This window comes from Serinus canaria, chromosome 25 (assembly GCF_022539315.1).
Source record: "Serinus canaria isolate serCan28SL12 chromosome 25, serCan2020, whole genome shotgun sequence".
Taxonomy (NCBI): Eukaryota; Metazoa; Chordata; class Aves; order Passeriformes; family Fringillidae; genus Serinus; species Serinus canaria.
In genome coordinates this window covers 12,960,424-12,979,335 of record NC_066338.1, presented here as the reverse complement: position 1 = coordinate 12,979,335, position 18,912 = coordinate 12,960,424, and the positions used below count along the sequence as shown (strand labels likewise).

The window sequence follows — 18,912 nt, the reverse complement described above, 5'->3', positions numbered from 1 at the left end:
TCACCTCCGGAGTCGAGGCGTTGGGTCCCAGGTAGTCACCAGGACCTCCCTCTAATGAAGTCCCTGGGAGCTCTGGCTCTTAATTACAGTCCCTTGTGTCAGGGGAAAAAAAACCTATCAATCAAAATGTGACTCTGCCACCGAGAACCAGGGGCAGCACGCGGGGAAGGAGTCAACCCTCCGGACTTGATGCAATCCCGGTTGCCCAACGACACAAATCACTTAATAACTCCAGGGATAGATTCATTTTTGCCACGGGAATATGCAACTGCCTCCAAAATTCCCTTCTAAGCAGATTGGGAAATTCCTTGCTTATTAAAGTGCTGAGTAAAAAAAGTCATCGTTGGCTTTTTCTCCTGACTGCGTCGAGTCGGAAATGCTAAAAACGAGACACAGGAGATAAATATGAATATGAGGGTTTGTGTCAGCATTGCCATGAGGTGTCTAATTCCCAGGACAACTTTTTGGGAGATATAAAAGTCCAGCATCCCCTGTCCATCCTTCACTCAGCACCTGCTCCACGAGCTCTTCCTCTTGCTCCAGCCAAGGGTGAGTTGGATTCTGTTGATTTATCTACTCTTGAGCAATAGAAGTTCACAGAGTTCCGTGTTTAGACCTTGCTTTTGTCTTAAAAATTCCTTATTTTTGGTGGCTGGGTGTCTGGACAGACACACGGAGTGCTTGGTTTGCTCACGGGTGGGATGGCAGAAAAGCAGGAGCAATTGAAGGAGCAGAACTGGGAGTCTTTGGGAGCCAGCAAGGATTTCACCCCCAGACTGGCAGGTGATGGAGGCAGAGAGAGCTCAGACAAGTCAGAGCAGTTCTAGAGGGAAATTCTACCTTGAAAAGGCAACAGGAGCATCTTGGGATGGACATTCCCATCAGAGCCACGCCGTCATGGAATGTCCTCCAAAAGGAAGGGTCACTGTGTCGTGTACATCCCAAAACAGAGGGAGAGAACATTTCCCATCCCAGTCCCAAAGAAGAGCCAAGGAGGGGGGCTGCTGTCCCAGCCTGACATCTCTCTCTTCCCTCCAGCTCAGAACTCCAGCACCATGTGCTCCCGCAGCTCCTGCCACAACTACGAGTCCTCCTGCCACGGATCCCGCTCCTCCTGCCTCAGATCCTGGTTCTCCTGCCACAGATCCCGCTCCTCCTGCCACGAGCCGGAGCCCTCCTGCCGCTCCATCCAGAGGCAGCCGGTGCAGAAATGCACCTACGTGACGCCCTGCTGTCCCCCCGTGCAGCGCTACTGTCCCCCTGCTGTCCCCTGCTGTCCCCCCGTGCAGCGCTACTGCCCCCCTGCTGTCCCCTGCTGTCCCCAGGTCCCCTGCTGTCCCCAGGTGCCCTACTGCCCCCAGTACACCAAGAACATCTGGAACCTTCCACCGGCGTGCTCCAAGTACTGAACAGGATCCAGCCCCGGCAGCCGGAGCCGCCGGCTCCTCCCTTGGGCACCTCGACCTCGGCTCGTCTCGTCCACGCTGAAACCCCTGGGGATGAAATCCTCTCCTAATTAACATTTATGGTGTTATTCTTGCTAATTATTCGGGAAATGTCCTTTCCTAATTATTCACGGTGTATTTATTTGTTGGGAATCTTTCTCTGCCTTGCGCTTCTGTTTCAGACTCATCTGGGTGTGGGAAACAATAAATCTGATTCATGAGACCCTCGTTGCCTTTGAATTCCTTTATTCTCATTTTCCTTGATTTTTAAAAATTTTTTTCAGGGGTTTTCAATTCAGATTTCTTTGTATTTCCCAAGTACCCCAATATTTGGTGGCAAATAATTCCCACGTTCGTTTGGGGGTGGATGGAAGTCAATAAAGGAAAGGGGGAGATGGTAAAAGATTGGACTCAATGATCTCAGAGGGCTTTTCCCACCTCAGCGATTGCAGGAAATTAAATGGAAGGGGAATAAGAAGGTCACATTGCTCCTTCTCAATATAACTTACTCCGAGCTCGATTTCAGACCTTGGATATAAAATTTCAAATATCTGAAAGCCTCTGAGGCTCTGAAAACAGAAGGCCCAAATTCCTGTGAAAGAACTGTGAGCAAAGGATGATGAGAACTCTTCTGAGATCCCGTTTGCCCGAGCAGGCCCTGAATTTGAAAGGTTCAGAGATGGTTTTTGGGTGGTTTTGGAAGGCTTTTGATGTAGAAAGATTTTGGAGAGCATCAGTGTGGACAAAAGGAGGACTGTCACACAAGCTCCTACTTTGTCACCTGGGTGGCAGCTGAGGGACCTTCACCTGAGCCACCAAACGTCCCTGAGGAATTCCTGCCATCCTCCCTCACTCCACAAAACTTCCCACGAGGAACTGGGTGCCTTTACCCTGGGGAACAGCTGTGGGACACCCCGAGCTGGGGAGATCTTCCCTTCCCAGTCAGTGAATTCCTCTAATGGGCAACATTTTCCCAAGTTGAGGAGTTGAATTTTCTTACATTTCAAACTCTGAGTCAAACAGGGCCATAAATCCAGCTTTGGTGCCCAAGCTTCCACCAGGAGTGACAAAACCCGATATTTGCTCAAACTTCAGCTGCTCTTCTCTGAATCCTTCGGTGAGGTCAGGTGCAAAAAAATTTGAGGGATCACGGAAGGAAAGAGAAACCGAGGAACGGGAAAATTTAATATCCTCAAACCTCATACAGAGCTCAGGGTCAGATGTTTTCTCTTTAATAACCCTTGATTCACATGGAACAACCTGATGGGATCATCCCAGTCATCTGCCAAGTTGAGGGACACGTGAAGAATCGGGAACATTTTATTTCTTGCCAGCCCAGGGAGCCGAGGAGATCCCGCCGGATTTTCCGGCGTTGTGCCATCCCCAGGAATTGCAGGCGGTAATCCCATTTCCTCTTGGCACTCAACAACAGGGGAATTAAAACCCTGAGCTGTCACCTGCACCCAGCGGGGGACCAACCCCAGGAGTCAGCGTTTCTGAGACCTTTCTGTGCCTGATGCAATCCCGGCTGTCCCTCATCCTTAATTAACACCCGTCACATCAGTGTCAGTCTCCAGGAAATGGGAGAGAGCTGCTCTTCCAAAATCCCTGCCGTAGGAATCACCGCCGGGACGGGGCCCGGTGCGTCAAGGAGGGAACACCTAAAATCAGGGGAAGTGCAAACATCTGCGGGATTGAGCGCAGAATTAATTGAGGTGTCATCGTGAGGAGGTGCCTCACACCCCAATTAACCTCGGGAGAGGATAAAAGGTCCCTCAGCCCCGTCCTCTGCAGTCGCTCGCCTTCGCTTCCAGAAACTTCTCACAGCAGCTGAGGAAGGTAAGAACAGCTTCGCCATTTCTGTTCCTGAAACCTCCACGAGGGGTTTTTATGGGTCTTGTGGGATTTGGGATTTAGGGAAGTGTGCTGAGGGAGGGAGGGGTGGGGAATGGCGGATGGAGGACAAGGATTCCCGGGAATCGCGGAAAAGGTGCAGCCCCTGGAGGGATCCTCGGGTGACACAAACCCTGCTGGAGCTGGGGCTTGGCAAGTGGGCTCCTGGGGCTCTGATTGACTCATAGGGACCTGATCTCACACCCCAATTCCCAGAGCACTCCCAGCAGACCCAGCAGGATCGAGGGGGTTTGAGTCTGGATTAGACAGGTGAAAAAAGGAGAGAAACAGTTCATGGGAGACATCAAGAAAAAATATTATTAAAAAGAAAAGGCGGGGGGGGGGGAAATAAAAGAAGAGAATCAGAGCCTCCTCTCACCACATCGATCCCTTGCTCCAAACAGCTTTGCCAGAACTCCAGCACGATGTGCTCCCGCGGGTCTTGCCATGACTACGAGTCCTCCTGCCACGGATCCCGCTCCTCCTGCCACTCGGGCCCCTCGTGCCACTACACCATCCAGAGGCAGCCTGTGCAGAAGTTCAGCTACGTGACACCCTGCTGCACCCCCGGTGCAGCCCTGCTACCCTCCCGTGCAGCGTTACTGCCCCCCAATGCAGCGTTACTGCCCCCCAGTGCAGCGTTACTGTCCCCCAGTCTGCCCCCAGGTCACCAAGAACATCTGCAAGCTGCCACCGTGCTACCCCAAGTACTGAGGGCAGGATCCAGCCCCTGGATGCACCAGTTTGCTCCTCGCCTGCAGCTTCCAGCTCGTCCCAGCTCTCGTGGCTCTGCAGCTTTGCCACTTCTCTCCAAGAAAAACCTCCTAAAACTGCCAGAGGTGATGCAGTTTTAGGATGAAACCTCTCGGTTTGAGGAGCTCTGAGCTGTTTCTCTTTCCTCTGCCAGCTGCTGGGAATGGTTCCCTTCTTGCTTTGCTGCTTCGTCCTCCAGCAAGACAATAAAAATGGTGTTTCAAGCCAAAAGAACAGTCCTGGATGTTTTCAGTCACTGCTCCATTAGATGGGCTGGGTCGGTGGGCAAGAGGGGCATTGAGGGGCTGGAGTGTGTCCAGAGAAGGGAACAGAGCTGGGGAAGGGGCTGGGGCAGCAGGAAAACGAGCTGGAGAACTCCTGGGAGAGCTGGGCGGGCTCAGCTGGGAGAAAAGGAAGCTCAGGGGGGACATCAGGAAGAATTTCCCCGTGGAAAGGGTGGTCAAGCCTTGGAAAAAGCTGCCCAGGGAGGTTTGGAGTGCCCAGCCCTGGAGGTGTCCAAAGGTGGCCTGGAGGTGGCACTCAGTGCCCTGGGCTGGGTGAGAAGGTGGAGGTCAGGTTGGATTTGGTGGTGTGGGATCTTTTTTCTCTAGGATTTCTCTGGGATTCCGTGCTGGTCTGGTGGCATCTCTGTTTTCCTGTGGGTTTGAAATGGTGATTTAATCCCTGGAGCCGGAGGAATGCCAAGGAAACATAAAATCCATGGAAAACGCCTGCAAGGCTGGGAGGAGCACGTGGGGTGAATTCCTGGGGGAAACAAATCCTTGACCTGGGTTCGGCAGATGTTGGGGGTTCCACCTGACCTGTGTGTTCATGTTTCTGCTTTCAGAGCCGCTGCTATTTTTGGAACCAAAATAAAATCAAATCCCGCAGGGTTTGGGACATGGAACAACCTCAATTAACCAGTTTCTGCAGTGTAAAATAAGTGAAGGTTTCCTGGGTGTGATTCATCCCTCATCACCCATCCCTGGCGTGGGAAACAGCCTGGAATGAGCTGAGTGCTGCAATAGCCACTAAATGACCACTTGGTCAATAAGCAATTGGTTATTTATAGGTTCTGGAGAAAATGCTCATTAGAGAGGAATGGGTTAAAAAGGAAAAGTTGAGGTCGGGACAGGGAGCAATGAATGATTCACCTGCCTGGGGGTTCCTGCTCTTGCTACCAGGTGGCTCCACCTCACAGGAGCCTGAAAAAAAAACAATTTTCTTACTCATTCCTGCCCTCTCTGCCGGTGGGAATTGAGTTTCTGAGGTTTCACGGCCGCAGAAGTGGTTTGGTCTTCAAGCAGAGACTTTCACTTCCCTGTGGTGCCCCAGCTTCCAACTTTCTCCTCCATCACCAGCCATGGCACGTTTTATTTCCTTTTCCAAATCCAGAGAAGGCCATAAAGTTGATAAGGAGCCTTTCCCCCACGGAGCCAGGCTGGGAATGTTGGGAATGTTGAGCCTGTGGAGAGCTCAGAGCCTCTCCCAGGATCTGCAGGGGCTCCAGAGAAGCTGGAGAGGGAGGTTCCTCAGGAACTGCAGGGACAGGACATGGGGAAATTATTTCAGAGTGATGGAGAGGAGGTTTAGGTGGGATAAAATGAAGAAATTGTTCCCTGTGAGGGTGGGGAGGCCTCGAAGGAATTGCCAAATGTTTGGCAAGAGAAATCTTCTTCTCCAGGTGGCCTGAAGGGACATTTCTGCTCTGCTAAGGACACATCAAATAACTTCAGACTTATTAATTTCTGTCGTTTACACCTTAGTGTAAACAAATTTTAAAAACAAAATAAATTTAAAAATTAAATTCAAATAACACCATGGATTCCACAGCCCTGGACAAACTGTGAGGAAACTCTCAGGGATTGATTAATGGGGAGGAATTTGCCTCAGGATTTCTTTCCTGGATCTCCAATCCAAACAAACAGAGCTCTGCTCCTCTGGGCATCTTTCAGAGCCTGCACATTCCTTTCACTCAAAGCAAAATATGATTGCGACATTTTTATGGCCCTAATTTGAATATTTTCCTCTGTAAAATTGCTGTTGGATCCACGAATCCACCTTGCAGGGCTTTAAACACCTCTGGTGCTCACATCCAGCTGCAACAACGGGGTTTTTTTTGGCTCACCGGGTGAACCCATGCACCAAACCCCTACAAAGTCAACATAAAACGGCCTCGTTTTGGCCAACCCCTCTTCCCCTCTTCCATCACCTCCCTGCTCTGGATGTGCCACGTTTCTCATGCTGGAGTTTCTCTGGAGGCTCTGGAATCCCCTGCAGATCATCCGGAGCCGCGGGGGCTCAGTCAATCACTAATTAGGAGAATAATGGGCGGCACCTTGCTCAAGGTCATTAACGAAGCTGAAGCCAATAGGAAATTAAGCTCTGAGGGAACTGGAACGTTGACCTTGGGATGGCCTTGCCTGGAGAAGAGGTGACTTCACGGTCCTGTGAATTCCTCGAAGCAGGAGCAGCTCCTCGAATTGTGACGTGGCCGAACATCAAGAGCAGAACTGAGGGGAAACAGAGGATTTGCGTCACCAGGAGACAAATGGAAGGTTCTGGTGGCCCAAAGTGTCCTCAACATCCAGAAGTGGATGAGCAAACACAGCTTGAATCTCCCCTCCCTCCCTCCAGCAGAAGTGAGGGGTCTCCAGGGATGCAGGGGGTCCTTCGGTGCTCAGCCCCCGTTTCCACCCCTGGGCGTGACCTCAGACCCCAAACATTTCCCCTGACGGGAGAGAGATCATTTTTTAATAAAGTCGTGGTTTAATTTGAGATCCTCGAGATGCTCGGGACATCACACGGAGCTTTTATGCAAAATAGATATTAGCATCCATCATTAATGGCTGATCACAACGTGATCATTAACATCAGCGCTAATCGCTGCCGGCGGGTGACTGGGAGCTGAGCACGGAGTTTTTCCAGAATTAGCATCCGTGGGTGGCTCCTCCATTACTCCAGGGTATCTTGGAATCTGAAAAGAATTGAATAGGAATTTCGCAGATCAAGTCATGCCGAGCATAAACAGGAGGCAAAACTTCCAGGGCCGTTTTGCATTTTGCTTTTATTTAAATGCGTCAAAGAGGAATTGGAAAAACGCAGGTTCCGATTTGACCCGAAACCAATTCCGAATTTCCACGATGAATTTGCAGTGAAAATGTTTGATGTTGGCAAAGCCTTGAGCTCAAGGAGAGTTTGGACAATAATCTCGGGCACAGGGTGGGTTTTTGGGGCTCTGCAGGGCCAGGGGTTGGGCTGGATGGACCCTTGGGTCCCTTCCAGCCTGGGATATTCCATGATTCTATTCCCAGGTGTTTTCCCATGCACAGATGGGATGAAGCAGCGAGGGATGGGAGAACTTTCTGGATTTGCCGTTCTGGTGACCCCAGAGCAGGACTTTGGGCACCACCATTTCTGCATTCAGACGCAAAGCATGGGACCAAGGAATTGCACTTCCTGGAATTCTATTTTAAAAACCATATCAAGGAGCAACTGACGTCCAGAAGCTTCTGCACGCCTCTGGAATCCACTGCAGCTCAATCTTAATTAGGATTTTTATGTCAATTAATCATCTCCATGCTGCAGCCTCACCGTATGCAAAGCGGGCAGAAACAACGCCTCCGAGCGTCCCACAAGAATTAACTCGACATTAAAAAATTGTAAAAAATTCACACAACAAATTGATAATAACCCAAAATTGAGGGGTTGGTCAAAAGCCACGAGGCAAAGACTAAACACATGAAGGCCCATTGGGTGAATAAGTACAGGCTTAGTGCGTAAATCACAGATTGCTGGGGGGTACCTCATGTCCGGCAGGACAACTCCGACCTCAATAAAAAGGTCTCCAGGTGCTTCTGCTCCTCACACACCTTCAGCTCTCAGCAAGAACAAGAACGGTGAGTGCTTCCTACCAGAGATCCTTGGTTCTCTTGGTTCTTTGCCTTTGGGCAAGAGATGAATTGAGGCTGGGTGGTTGTGTCTGATCTCTGCAGGCGTTGGGCTGGATGGACCTTCAGAGGTGTCTTCCGACCCAAAATGTTCTTTGGCTTTGGGGTTCCATGGGTTTGTGGTTCCATGGATTTGTGATTCCATGGCTTTATGGTTCCATGGGTTGTTGATTCCATGGGTTGTTGATCCCATGGATTTGTGATTCCATGGCTTTATGGTTCCATGGGTTGTTGATTCCATGGGTTGTTGATTCCATGGGTTTATGGTTCCATGGGTTTGTGGTTCCATGGGTTTACGGTTCCATGGGTTTTGCAATCCCATGGTTTTGCCTTGCAGGGTTCCATGAGCTACAAGCTCTCCCTGAAATCCAGATTTTTCTGAGACTGTTGATCTGTTGCCTCTTGGAAAAGGCGGAGAGAGCCCAGTGGAAATTGAGCTGCTTGGGGTGGAAATTCAGGGAGGGAACGTCCTGGATGAGCGCAGAGTGGGCAGCTCCCAGCAGAGTTCAAATATCTCTAGGACAGAGCAAGAGTTGGTTCGATTCCTGCGAGGATCTTGGATTTCCAACTGAAGACAAATAGGGAAAAGGGTGGGATGAGGGCCTGGGCAGTGTGGAAAGATGGGTTGAATCTCAAAGTCCTTTGTGTTCCAGGTCCTCGCTCCAGCCACCCTTCGCTCCTCTCCCAACACCATGTGCTCCACTGGATGCTGTTCCACGGGATGCTGCTCTGTCGTGAAGAGCAAGACCGTGTGCTGCACCCCCTGCAAGACCGTGTGCTGCAGTCCCTGCAAGACCGTGTGCTGCAGCCCCTGCAAGACCGTGTGCTGCAGCCCCTGCAAGACCGTGTGCTGCTCCCCGTGCCAGCAATCCTGCTGCTGCGACCCCTGCAAGAAGACGGTGTGCTGTGAGCCATGCCAGTCCTGCTGTGACCCATGCCAGAAGCCCTGCTGTGACCCATGCCAGTCCTGCTGTGATCCTTGCCAGTCCTGCTGTGATCCTTGTCAGAAGCCCTGCTGTGACCCATGCCAGTCCTGCTGTGACCCATGCCAGAAGCCCTGCTGTGACCCGTGCCAGTCCTGCTGTGACCCGTGCCAGAAGCCCTGCTGTGACCCGTGCCAGAAGCCTTGCTGTGACCCATGCCAGACCTGCTGTGACCCATGCCAGAAGCCTTGCTGTGACCCGTGCCAGTCCTGCTGCGACCCGTGCCAGTCCGTGTGCTGCACCAAGGTGTGCCATAAGTCCGTGTGCTGTGTCCCACGTCCCTGCTGCTCTCCCTGCTGCTCCTGCGTGGTGAAGAAGCCCGTGGTGGTTTGCTGCACCCCCGTGAGGAAGTACTGCACCCCCTGCATCCCCATCCAGCAGTGCTGTGCCAGCCTCAGGAAGACCTGCTGAGCTGCCCCGGGTGGCCTCAAGAACGGGCACAGGGAGGTGAAAAGCTCCTGGTTTGCCTCTGGTTCTGATGGTGATGGAGAAAACTCATAGCGATTTTCTTCTTCTTTCCAAGCTTAAGCTGCTGCTTCTTTCTGTCCTTTATTTATCGTCTCTCTTTAATTATTGACTGACTTGAGAATGCCTGAATTTACCGTCCATTGTATAAGACATTAGATATTAGTGGGGTGTTAATTCTCCTCTTGGTGATCGGGAAACCTTTGGTGTCACTGTGACCACTCCTCATTTCCTCTCTTGGCTTGTAGACAATAAAACTTGGCATTAAGCAAAACACAACGTTTGGTCTTTTGGTTGTTCTTGCGTGGCTTTGCCCTTAATTTGTCACCTTGCCCAGGATTGTTACTTCGCCCAGAATTTACCACTTTGCCCAGAATTTACCACCTTGCCCAGAATTTCCCTTTTGCCCAGGACTTGTCACCTTGCCCAGGACTTGTCACCTTGCCCAGAGTTTGTCCTCATTCCGGCACCATCTCTGCCTTTGGCCAAGGTCCTGGGTGTGCCCGGTGGCATGGCAGAAAATTTGGGACACAAAGAGCTGTCCAGGCTCTTGGCACAAATTAAGTCTGTAGCAAGTAGAGCATTCCTGATCCTCTGGAATGGGTGCCCAGAGGAGCTGTGGGTGCTCCTGGATCCTTGGAAGTGTCCAAGGCTGGGTTGGAGGGTTTGGAGCAGCCTGGGACAGTGGGAGGTGTCTCATGGCAAGGGGAGGAATGGGATGAGCTTTAAAGTCCTTTTCAGCCCAAACCATTCCTTGATTCCTCCTTGCCCCTCCTGAGCATTCACCTCAGCTCAGACTTTACTACAGAAGGGAAAGCTGAAGTGATTAAAACTCAAATTCCAAGGACTGGGCGAGGTGTAACTGCACCATCTGAACACGCAGCGCTCCATAAATCAGAGACTCCTCCAATATCCTGACTTGGAAAGGATCCACCAGGATCGTGGAGCCCAACTCCTGCCCCTCCACAGACACCCCAAAATCCCATCCTGTCCCTGAGAGCATTATCCAAACACTCCTGGAGCTCTGGCAGCCTCGGGGCAAAGCCCATTCCTTGGGGAGCCTGGTGAGCGCCCCACCACCCTCTGAGGGAAGAACCTTCCAGAAATATCCAACCCAGACCCTCCCTGGCACAGCTCCAGCCATTCCCTCAGATCCTGCCCCTGGTCCCAGAGCAGAGGTCGGAGCTGCCCCCTCAGGAGGAAGTTGTGGACAGCTCTGAGATGCACAGCAGCTCACCCCTGACCTCGCAAGGGACATTCCAATAGGTACCCGGAGGAATTCACTACTCACTGGACAGCAGGCAGCATCTTCTTCCCACCACCATCTTCCAAAAATAAAACCTTAGAAACCCCCCGAAATCGTTGAATTTTTACGGGAGCAGAGCGTTCCCCCGGCGCGTTCCGAGCAGGGAATGAAACTCAGGGTTGGCATCCAACCTAAAAGTCTCATTCCTAAAATAGCAAACCCGTGAGTCAACGATACCTTCCCTCCCTTGCTGGGACTTTCTTTGCTATTAAAATGCAGGACTCAGCTTGGAATTGCAGGTCTGGAGAAAATGCCTGGAGCTCTGGCTTGATTTGCTTCCTCCAACCTTCACAAGCGACATCTGCATTAAAATCACCTTCTCGACGTGTTTGACTCCCTGAAAACATTGCTTGGGTCTTCAGGAGGGTTTTTATTTATTGTAAATCGGGCAGGAGGATATCCCAGATCAGAACATTCCATAAAATGCTTTCTGTTTAGGGAATCTTGTGAATATTCATAATATTCATTCCGTCTTCGAATCACAGAATCATGGGATGGGTTGGGTTGGAAGGGGTGTCAAAAACCACCTTGTTCCAACACCCCTGCCGTGAGCAGGGACACCTGGAGCTAGACCAGAGCTCCATCCATCGTGGCCTTACCCCACACTGGAAAAGCTGCAGGAACAGATCCCCAAAAATCTCAAACTCACAGAACCACCGTGGAAGTTTCCAAAAACATCACAGGATGGGGCGTGGCCTCTAAAAGGAACTTTGTGGGGGTGTTTTTCCTGACCCAAGCACAGGTTAAATGGGGTTGAACAGCAGGGAAAATGCTCTAAATGCTGACAGTGGTGGGGTGGCTCAGCCTGGAGAAGAGGCAGGTTTAGATGAGATATTGGGAAGAAATCCGTCCCTGCGAGGGTGGCAATGCCCTGGCACAGAGAATTCCATGGGTGCCCCATCCCTGGAAGTTTCCAAGGCCAGGCTGGATGGGGCTTGAAGCAACCTTGGATAGTGGAAGTTGTCCCTGCCCATCCAGGAGGGTGGGACTGGATGATTTTGGGGTTTCTTCCAACCCGAATCATTCCGTATTTCTATGACTACAATACCAGGATCATCTTGGCCAACAGGACAGCAATAAAACCCGATAAAAACGCCATGAATGATTGATTCGAGCGAGATGTTTGAGGGTTTACACAAGGAGGACGTTGCTTCCTGCAGGCAACTCTTGGTTATTATTGAGTGACCAAAACAATGCTCCCCTGGGGACAATTCCAGAGGGGACACCCGACGTCACAAGAGGTCGTGGTCACATCCTGGAAAGGCAGATCCTGTCCCAATCACCAGGGATCACCTGCCAGCACGTCAGCCTCACAGTCAGAGTCTCCTGGATGTGATGGCAGCCTCTTTTTGCCATGAATTGGTGCTGCCTCAGCATCCTGGAATTCCCATCTTCTACCGGAGGCCCCTCTCATCACATGGAAGCACCATCAACATCTTCCAAGGTGGAGCTGTCCCTGCTCCGCGTGTGGCCGCAGTTCCTCATGTGAACACTCAAACGTGATCACCACAAATCTCCTCAGTCCCAGAAACCTTTGGGGTAATCTCAGAAAATGGGATCTGTGGAACCAACACAGGGAAAAACCCTCACGTGTGCACTGACGCTTTGAAAGCCGCTTCGTTTAGACTCAACCCATCCATTCCATGGGTGAAAATGAAAAAAATTGCAAAAATACAACAAAAATTACAAAACTGGGAGTGTGAGGACCCAGCACCCTGAAGGGTGGCCCAAGAGCAAGACTGAGAAAGGGGAAATTTCAGCCTGAACTTTGACCACAGAGGCAAGAAAAAAAGGACTCCCGTTGACCAAAAATTTCCACCGACCCCCAGAGATCCTGGCCAAGGGCAGAGGGGACACATGAGCAATGACAGCTCCAAGTTCCAGGCATGGTTGTCCCACTGCTTCAGCACCTGGCTCCCCCCAGGCACATTGTTAAGCGTCCCTGTGTCCCAAGGTCATTCCTTGGGAAGGGATGGGAATACCTCAGAGCTCCCTCCCTCCCTCCGGTGCCATTAACGCAAATCCATTAGAAAATTTGCATCTGTTGTTCCTCTGGAGGAGTAATTATGGGGCACAATTGAGGTGGTGAGCAAACAGAAAGAGGCAGAGATTAAACACCGGAGGAGGAAGACACGTGAGGGGGTATCCCGGGTGATCCACGGGGTCGGAATTGCCGAGGGATGCCTCATTTCCAGGGGAGGAGGCTTTGGAGTGTATAAAAGGTGCTCCAGCCCAGGGGTCTTCATTCGATCATCTCCACTTCTCCTCTCCTCCCTCCACTGCTCAGCAGGGTAAGTTGGACTTTGCTACTTGTCTTGTCTTTGGGGCTCGCTGTTTCCCTGGGCTTCTCCAGGGTTTTCTGGGCTGTCCGGTTTGGGACTGGACACTGCAGAAGATTTGGGATCACAAATTGGTTTTGGGGACCAGAGGTTGGTTTTGGGCTGCACCCAGGTGGATTCTCTCTGTCAGAACCAGTGCTGGACAAAGCGCCAGAAGCACAGGAGCCTGTCCTGGTGGATTCAGGACACCAGGCACCTCCCTGGCCACTTTGGGATGGATTTGGGGATAAGAATGCTTTAAGCTGCCTCAGCCTCTGGGAGATTCAAGCAGAGAAAAAGACAAACTCTCTCTTTCCCTTCCAGCTTCGCCTCCACTCCCATCACCAAGATGCCCAACGGATGCTGCGGCGGCGGAAGTAGCTACACCATGTGCTGCTACAGCAGCCCCAAGACCTGCAAGAGGCCGATGTGCTGCAGCCCCATGCAGTGCTGCAGCCCCTGCTGCACCCCCTGCTGCATGCCCATGCAGTCCTGCTGCATGTCCATGCCCTGCTGCTACACCATCAGCAGCAACAACAGCGGCTGCTGCGGCGGCAGCAGCAGCGGCGGCTGCTGCGGTGGCAACTAAACCCACCGGGCTCGTTCCCTCTTGGATACGGATTTGGATATGGATATCGCCCCAAACACTCCTCCTCCTGTGCTTGGAGGCTGTAGAACTCCTCTTCTTCTCCTGCCTTCCCTCGCCTCGTCCTTGTGACCTGTCCTGAAGCCGCCGCCCAGCGAGTTCCTCCCGTGAGCGCCGGCGCTGCTCTTCTCTCTCCTCTTGGTGTGTGGGATGTTTCACTCTTTTCATCGCTGTTTCGCTTCAATCTTTCTGGAAAAAAAAAAAAAAAACCAATAAAATCTGTAGTTTGTGACCCTGCAACCTCCTGGTGTTGAGCTGTTTGTTGGCTGGTGGATCCAGAGGATTTTGCCGCGCCTTTCACCTTTTCCCGGTGTTTTTCCCAGTGTTGGGATTCTCCTGTCTCCAAGGTGCTCACTCAAATAAAATCAGGGTGTCCCTGATGGTAAATTAATTCAAACTGGAGTTTCTGGCACCTCTGGGAGTGATATTTGCCCTCTCTGTATAAAATAGCCCAGGAATAGAAAGAGAATAGGAGGAAAAATGTTGTGTGGAGACCTCAGAGCAGCTTCCAGGATATGGAGCGGCTCCAGGGAAGCTGGAGAGGGACTTTTCATCAGGAACTGCAGTGACAGGACAAGGAGGAGTGGGGTCAGACTGGCAGAGGGGAAATTGAGGTTGGATATTGGGAGGAAATCGTTCCCTGTGAGGGTGGTGAGGAGCTGGCACAGGTTTTCCAGGGAATTTCTGGTTGTGCCATCCCTGGAAGTGCCCAAGACCAGATTGGACAGGGCTTGGAGCCACCTGGGATAGTGGAAGGTGTCCCTGTCCATGGCAAGGGGTGGAAAAAATGATTTTTAAGGGTCCCTTTCAACCCAAACCAGTTGCTGCTTCTATGAAAATAATTCTTAAACTCACAAAAAACAGGAATGTCTTCAGGAAGAGTCTGACACAGACACATCCCAGACAGCCAAAATCTGCCTCAGGACCCACAGCCCTGACACTCATGGAGGTTCTGCCTCTGCCATCTGAGTTATCAGACTCTGAACTGAAGCTGTAAAACAAATGCTGAGGAACCTCTGCTGCCTCCAAGGGTCGCTTTGGGTTCTACCAAAACATGAAAGTTCTGCACTGCCATCCTTTTGATGCATTTAATGCCTTTTTCTGACTCTGTTTGCACCCTGCTTCAGTCTCTTGCTTGCATTGGGATCCACATCCCTCTCCCCAAAAATCATTTGGGTACCTTGGTTCCACCAAGAGCTGGACACGACCATCCAGGGTGAGAAATGCCCACCTCCACCTCCCTTCTCACAGCTGCCGATGGAAAACCTCCCTCAGGAGGCACAAGTGGAGTGCAGCCCTTTGCTTCTGCCCCGTTAATTCCTTGTAAATTAATGAATGGATCCATCCAGGTGCATTTGTCTCTCCCACCAGGAAGGAAATGCCGCGCGTGTTCTCCTGCCCTTCACGCAGAAGTCACAATTACCACCTTGCTTCTCCCCTCTTTCACTCCAGGAATTGCTCTCATGCCAGGGAAGCCTGGGAAGGAGCTGCTGGCATTTCCTGCAGGGATGAAACAGCTCTAAAATCTCAACCTGCTCCCCCTTGCACTGCACAGAGAGCAATGCAAGGTCCTTGTCACCGTCCTTGGGGCTGGTCCCAGCTCACCTGGGCCGACCCCTCTCCCCAGCAGCCCCGGGATCCCTGAGGATGTCAGGCAGCAGCAGGGAACTGGCCAGGCAGGATCTCCATCCTCTCATTAGGCAGCTCTCAGGACAATGTGGCGAGGTCCTCGACTGAGAGCTGCAATTTCAGACGGTGAAAAAATTCCTCCCAAAATTCCTGCCCGGTGCTCCTGCCAGGGTTCAGCTGCCCAAGGCTCTGCCCTACCTTGACGTCCCTCCCTTCCTCTCTACCTCACAGAAAATGGTTTCACCTCAACAAAGTCTCTTCCTGAGTCCCTGCCTCCCACTCAGCTCCACCAGCCCAGTGAGGAGCAGTTTCTGTGCTGGGCCCTTCTCTTCCACCTCAATCTTCTCACTTTTGGTTCATTCTGGGCTTCATCTCCAACACCCTCAGAGGGTTCTGCACCAACTCCAAACCCCTCCATCCCTGCTCAGGGCCAGGATTCCAGGATTCCCGGACTTCAGCTGGATGCCAGGGGAGGCTGCAGGAGGGAAATGTTGGCTTGGGGTGCTCCACACCCATCCCAGAGCCACCATCCCTTGGGTTGCCTCTTGCACAGGCAGAGCTTCCCCTTAAACATTTAATTGAAATATTAATAAAAATATTACTAATAATAAAAATTAATAAATAAAGCGAGAACTTCCCAAACCCGGAAATGTCCAAGAACAGGCTGGATGGAGCTCTGAGCAGCCTGGACATGTCCCTACCCACAGCAGGAATTGGATGATCTTTAAGGTCCCTTCCAACCCAAACCATTCCACAGCGCATTTGCACCGAGTCACGTGCGGGTGAGTGAGCCCCAGACATCCCAAACACTCCTGGCTCCCTCCTCACGTGCACATCTGGTGACCAGGAGCAAACAAACACCCCCATTTTCCTGACATTTTCCCAATTTGCTCCAAACGCCATCCCGACGGAACGACCGGCACGACGCCGGGGCTGGGTTTGGGCTCCTGCACTGATTCAGCACCAGCTGCTGCTGAGTCAATTCCAGAACATCTCCATCCATCCTGCAGATACGAGGCCGCATTTTTTGGCTCCCTCACAAGGTTGTGGGGAGGACAAATTCATCCAAATTCACAGGAGCCCTTTGATTATCTCCAGGCTAAACCATGACGAGGCAGAAGCAGCGTGGTGGATCACCAGTAATGAGGCGAAATGCAAATTCCAGGCGACACCTACGGCTAAAAAATATGGGTTTGGATGGATAAACAGGGAAGCTGGAATGGTCAATGGCTGTCTCACTTCCAGGAGGAAGGATGGACGGGAGTATAAAAGGGCTCCGGGCCCAGCTCGCTTCATTCGCTCGCCTTCTCCTCCCTTCACCTCTCCTCACTCTTCAGCAGGGTAAGTGAGAACTTCTAACCCTTCCTTCACACCCCAAAAGGGAATTTTGGATATCCAGAATTTGGATATCTGCTGCTTATAGCAGGTTTAAGTATTTCTGGGGGTTTTGGATGGGGCTTGGACGTCAGGGTTTTATGGACTCTGCACGAGGAGTTACGGGGATGAGCTGGGAATGTTCAGGGAGGCTCTGGGACTGTCAACAGGGCCATGCAGGGGAGGGGCACGGAGAATATTCCAGAAGGGTCCAGAGTGGGTTGCTCCTCCTAAGACGCCAGAATGAGTCGTTGGGCCCCTGCACGGCGGGAAAAACCCAGAACTGCAGCCACAATTTACAAAGGGGACACTGCTGGGTTTGCCCTCCTTGAACCCCCATAGGTGAACGAATCACCAGAGCCTCGAATTCACCCCAAATTCCAAACCTGCTGCTCCCCCCTCACGGCCTCTCTCTGCTCCTTCCAGCTCCGCCTCCACTCCCACCACCCCCAAGATGCCCAACGGATGCTGCGGCTGCGGCGGCGGAAATAACTACACCGTGTGCTGCTACAGCAGCCCCCGCTGCTGCAAGACCCCCATGTGCTGCAGCCCCATGCAGTGCTGCAGCCCCTGCTGCATGCCCATGCAGTCCTGCTGCATGCCCACCTCCTGCTGCTACACCATCAGCAGCAACAACAACAGCGGCTGCTGCGGCGGCTGCTGCGGCGGCAACTGAGCTCACCTGGCGGATCTCCGGCTCCGACGTGGATGTGGACATGGATCCCAACCCAAACGCTCCTCCAACTCTGCTTGGACACCCAGAACTTCTTTTTGCTGCCTTTAACCCCCTGGCTGTGCCCTGAAGCCGCTGCCCAGCGAGTTTCTGGCGCTGCTCTTCCTTCCCCTCTTGGTGATGGGACTGTCTCCTTCTCCCTTCTCTTTTTTTAATCCCTAATTAGCCATGAGAGACAATAAAATTCGTAACTTCTGACTCTGCAGACTCCTGGGTTATGTTTATTCATTTCTCTTTATCCCTTAAACAGCAGTGTGGGATGTGTTTAGCGTTTGCCTAATTGATTAATGTAATTAATTTTGCATGTTTGGCACTCTGTGACGACAACGCCCCGGTGTACCTGGTGAACTCCTTGGGCTCACCTGGGGGAAAATGGAACTTGCAGGTGAAAAATGTCACCTCAGCAAGAGGTGACAGTTTAATTCATTCATTTAATCAGTTTAATTCATTTTTCTCCTGCTGATTGGAGATCCAGTGTGAGACCAAAGCATCTCTGTGGTCCTAAAGCCAGAGCTGGAGGTCTTTTTTTCCTGACGGGAATCTTCCCAGAGAATTTGCTGAGCTTTTAAAGGTTTTAAAATTATTAGACAGACCAGGGTGGTTCAGGTTGGAAGGGACTTTAAATCTCATCCAGTCCCACCCTCTGCCATGGACTGGGACACGTCCCAGTAGCCCAGGCTGATCAGATTTAGGTCCAGCCTGAAGGATCCAGAAACGCTGAGTCATTTTCTCTGGGTTCTATTAAAATGAGGGAAGCTTTAAGAGACCAGATCAGAAATTCAATATTCCTACTTGGGGATTTGTGAAATCCTCAGGAAGGGAAGTGGTTCCAAAACTCCTCTAATGTGAAAAAAAAAAATCCAAGCCCAGCATCAACTCGGGGCTCTGGCAATGAGTTCTAAACCTAAAATCCTGCTCGGCCCTAACAGATCCCGAGGTCTTTTTCATCTTTTCACACAAATCCCGTGTGGCTTCTGCCAGGCAATTCCACTTCTCCTGTAGCTACGGAATAAATTACAGCCGAGCCCCGTCAGGTGCCAGCACAGCCCTGGAGCCACACCCCCGAATTCTGCGGATGCTTTTCCCAGTGATTCAAACCCAAATTCCACCGGACAGAGCTCCGAGCATCCCTTACTCCTCATGGAAATGCCTTTGGAGCCCCGAGGGGCTCCTGGGAGTGGAATTTTCCTGGTACTTAAAAAATGTCTCGGCCACAGAAATGCAAACTGGAGCAGCTCCACCGAGCGTGAATCAAAGCAAAAATGTCAGAAAGGTGGACACGGTGCTTGGCAGAGCCCGGAATTGTTTCTGGGTGAGGTCATCGCTCCTCTGGTGTCCCCATTCCAGACTTTCCACACATAAAAGGCTTTTCCTCGCCGTAGCCAAGGTGCTCCGCACTTGGGAGCGAATAAATCCA

General features: G+C 51.6%; 4 protein-coding genes across 4 annotated transcripts; all 4 read left to right on the top strand.

The window, feature by feature from the left end:
* Window positions 1–383: 383 nt before the first annotated feature.
* Window positions 384–1,668, top strand: LOC108963488 (putative small proline-rich protein 5). The gene is made up of 2 exons (XM_018924236.3): window positions 384–549; window positions 1,039–1,668. Exon 2 carries the CDS (start codon window positions 1,056–1,058, stop codon window positions 1,407–1,409), a length of 354 nt encoding a protein of 117 aa, XP_018779781.2. The 5' UTR covers window positions 384–549; window positions 1,039–1,055; the 3' UTR covers window positions 1,410–1,668.
* A 2,095-nt stretch (window positions 1,669–3,763) lies between these two features.
* Window positions 3,764–4,327, top strand: LOC127060670 (putative small proline-rich protein 5). Its single transcript, XM_050984649.1, is given in 2 exon segments — window positions 3,764–3,901; window positions 3,903–4,327. Coding segments are annotated over 2 exon segments (288 nt in total). The 3' UTR covers window positions 4,053–4,327.
* Window positions 4,328–7,884: 3,557 nt separating this feature from the next.
* Window positions 7,885–17,702, top strand: LOC103823984 (keratin-associated protein 10-4-like). Its single transcript, XM_050984825.1, is given in 5 exon segments — window positions 7,885–7,929; window positions 7,931–7,990; window positions 8,695–9,430; window positions 16,186–16,729; window positions 17,189–17,702. Coding segments are annotated over 5 exon segments (1,620 nt in total). The 5' UTR covers window positions 7,885–7,899; the 3' UTR covers window positions 17,439–17,702.
* LOC108963490 (keratin-associated protein 5-7-like) lies at window positions 12,939–13,999 on the top strand. Its single transcript, XM_030233638.2, has 2 exons — window positions 12,939–13,086; window positions 13,438–13,999. The coding sequence occupies exon 2, from the start codon at window positions 13,463–13,465 to the stop codon at window positions 13,700–13,702; it is 240 nt and encodes a 79-aa protein (XP_030089498.1). The 5' UTR covers window positions 12,939–13,086; window positions 13,438–13,462; the 3' UTR covers window positions 13,703–13,999.
* Window positions 17,703–18,912: the final 1,210 nt, after the last annotated feature.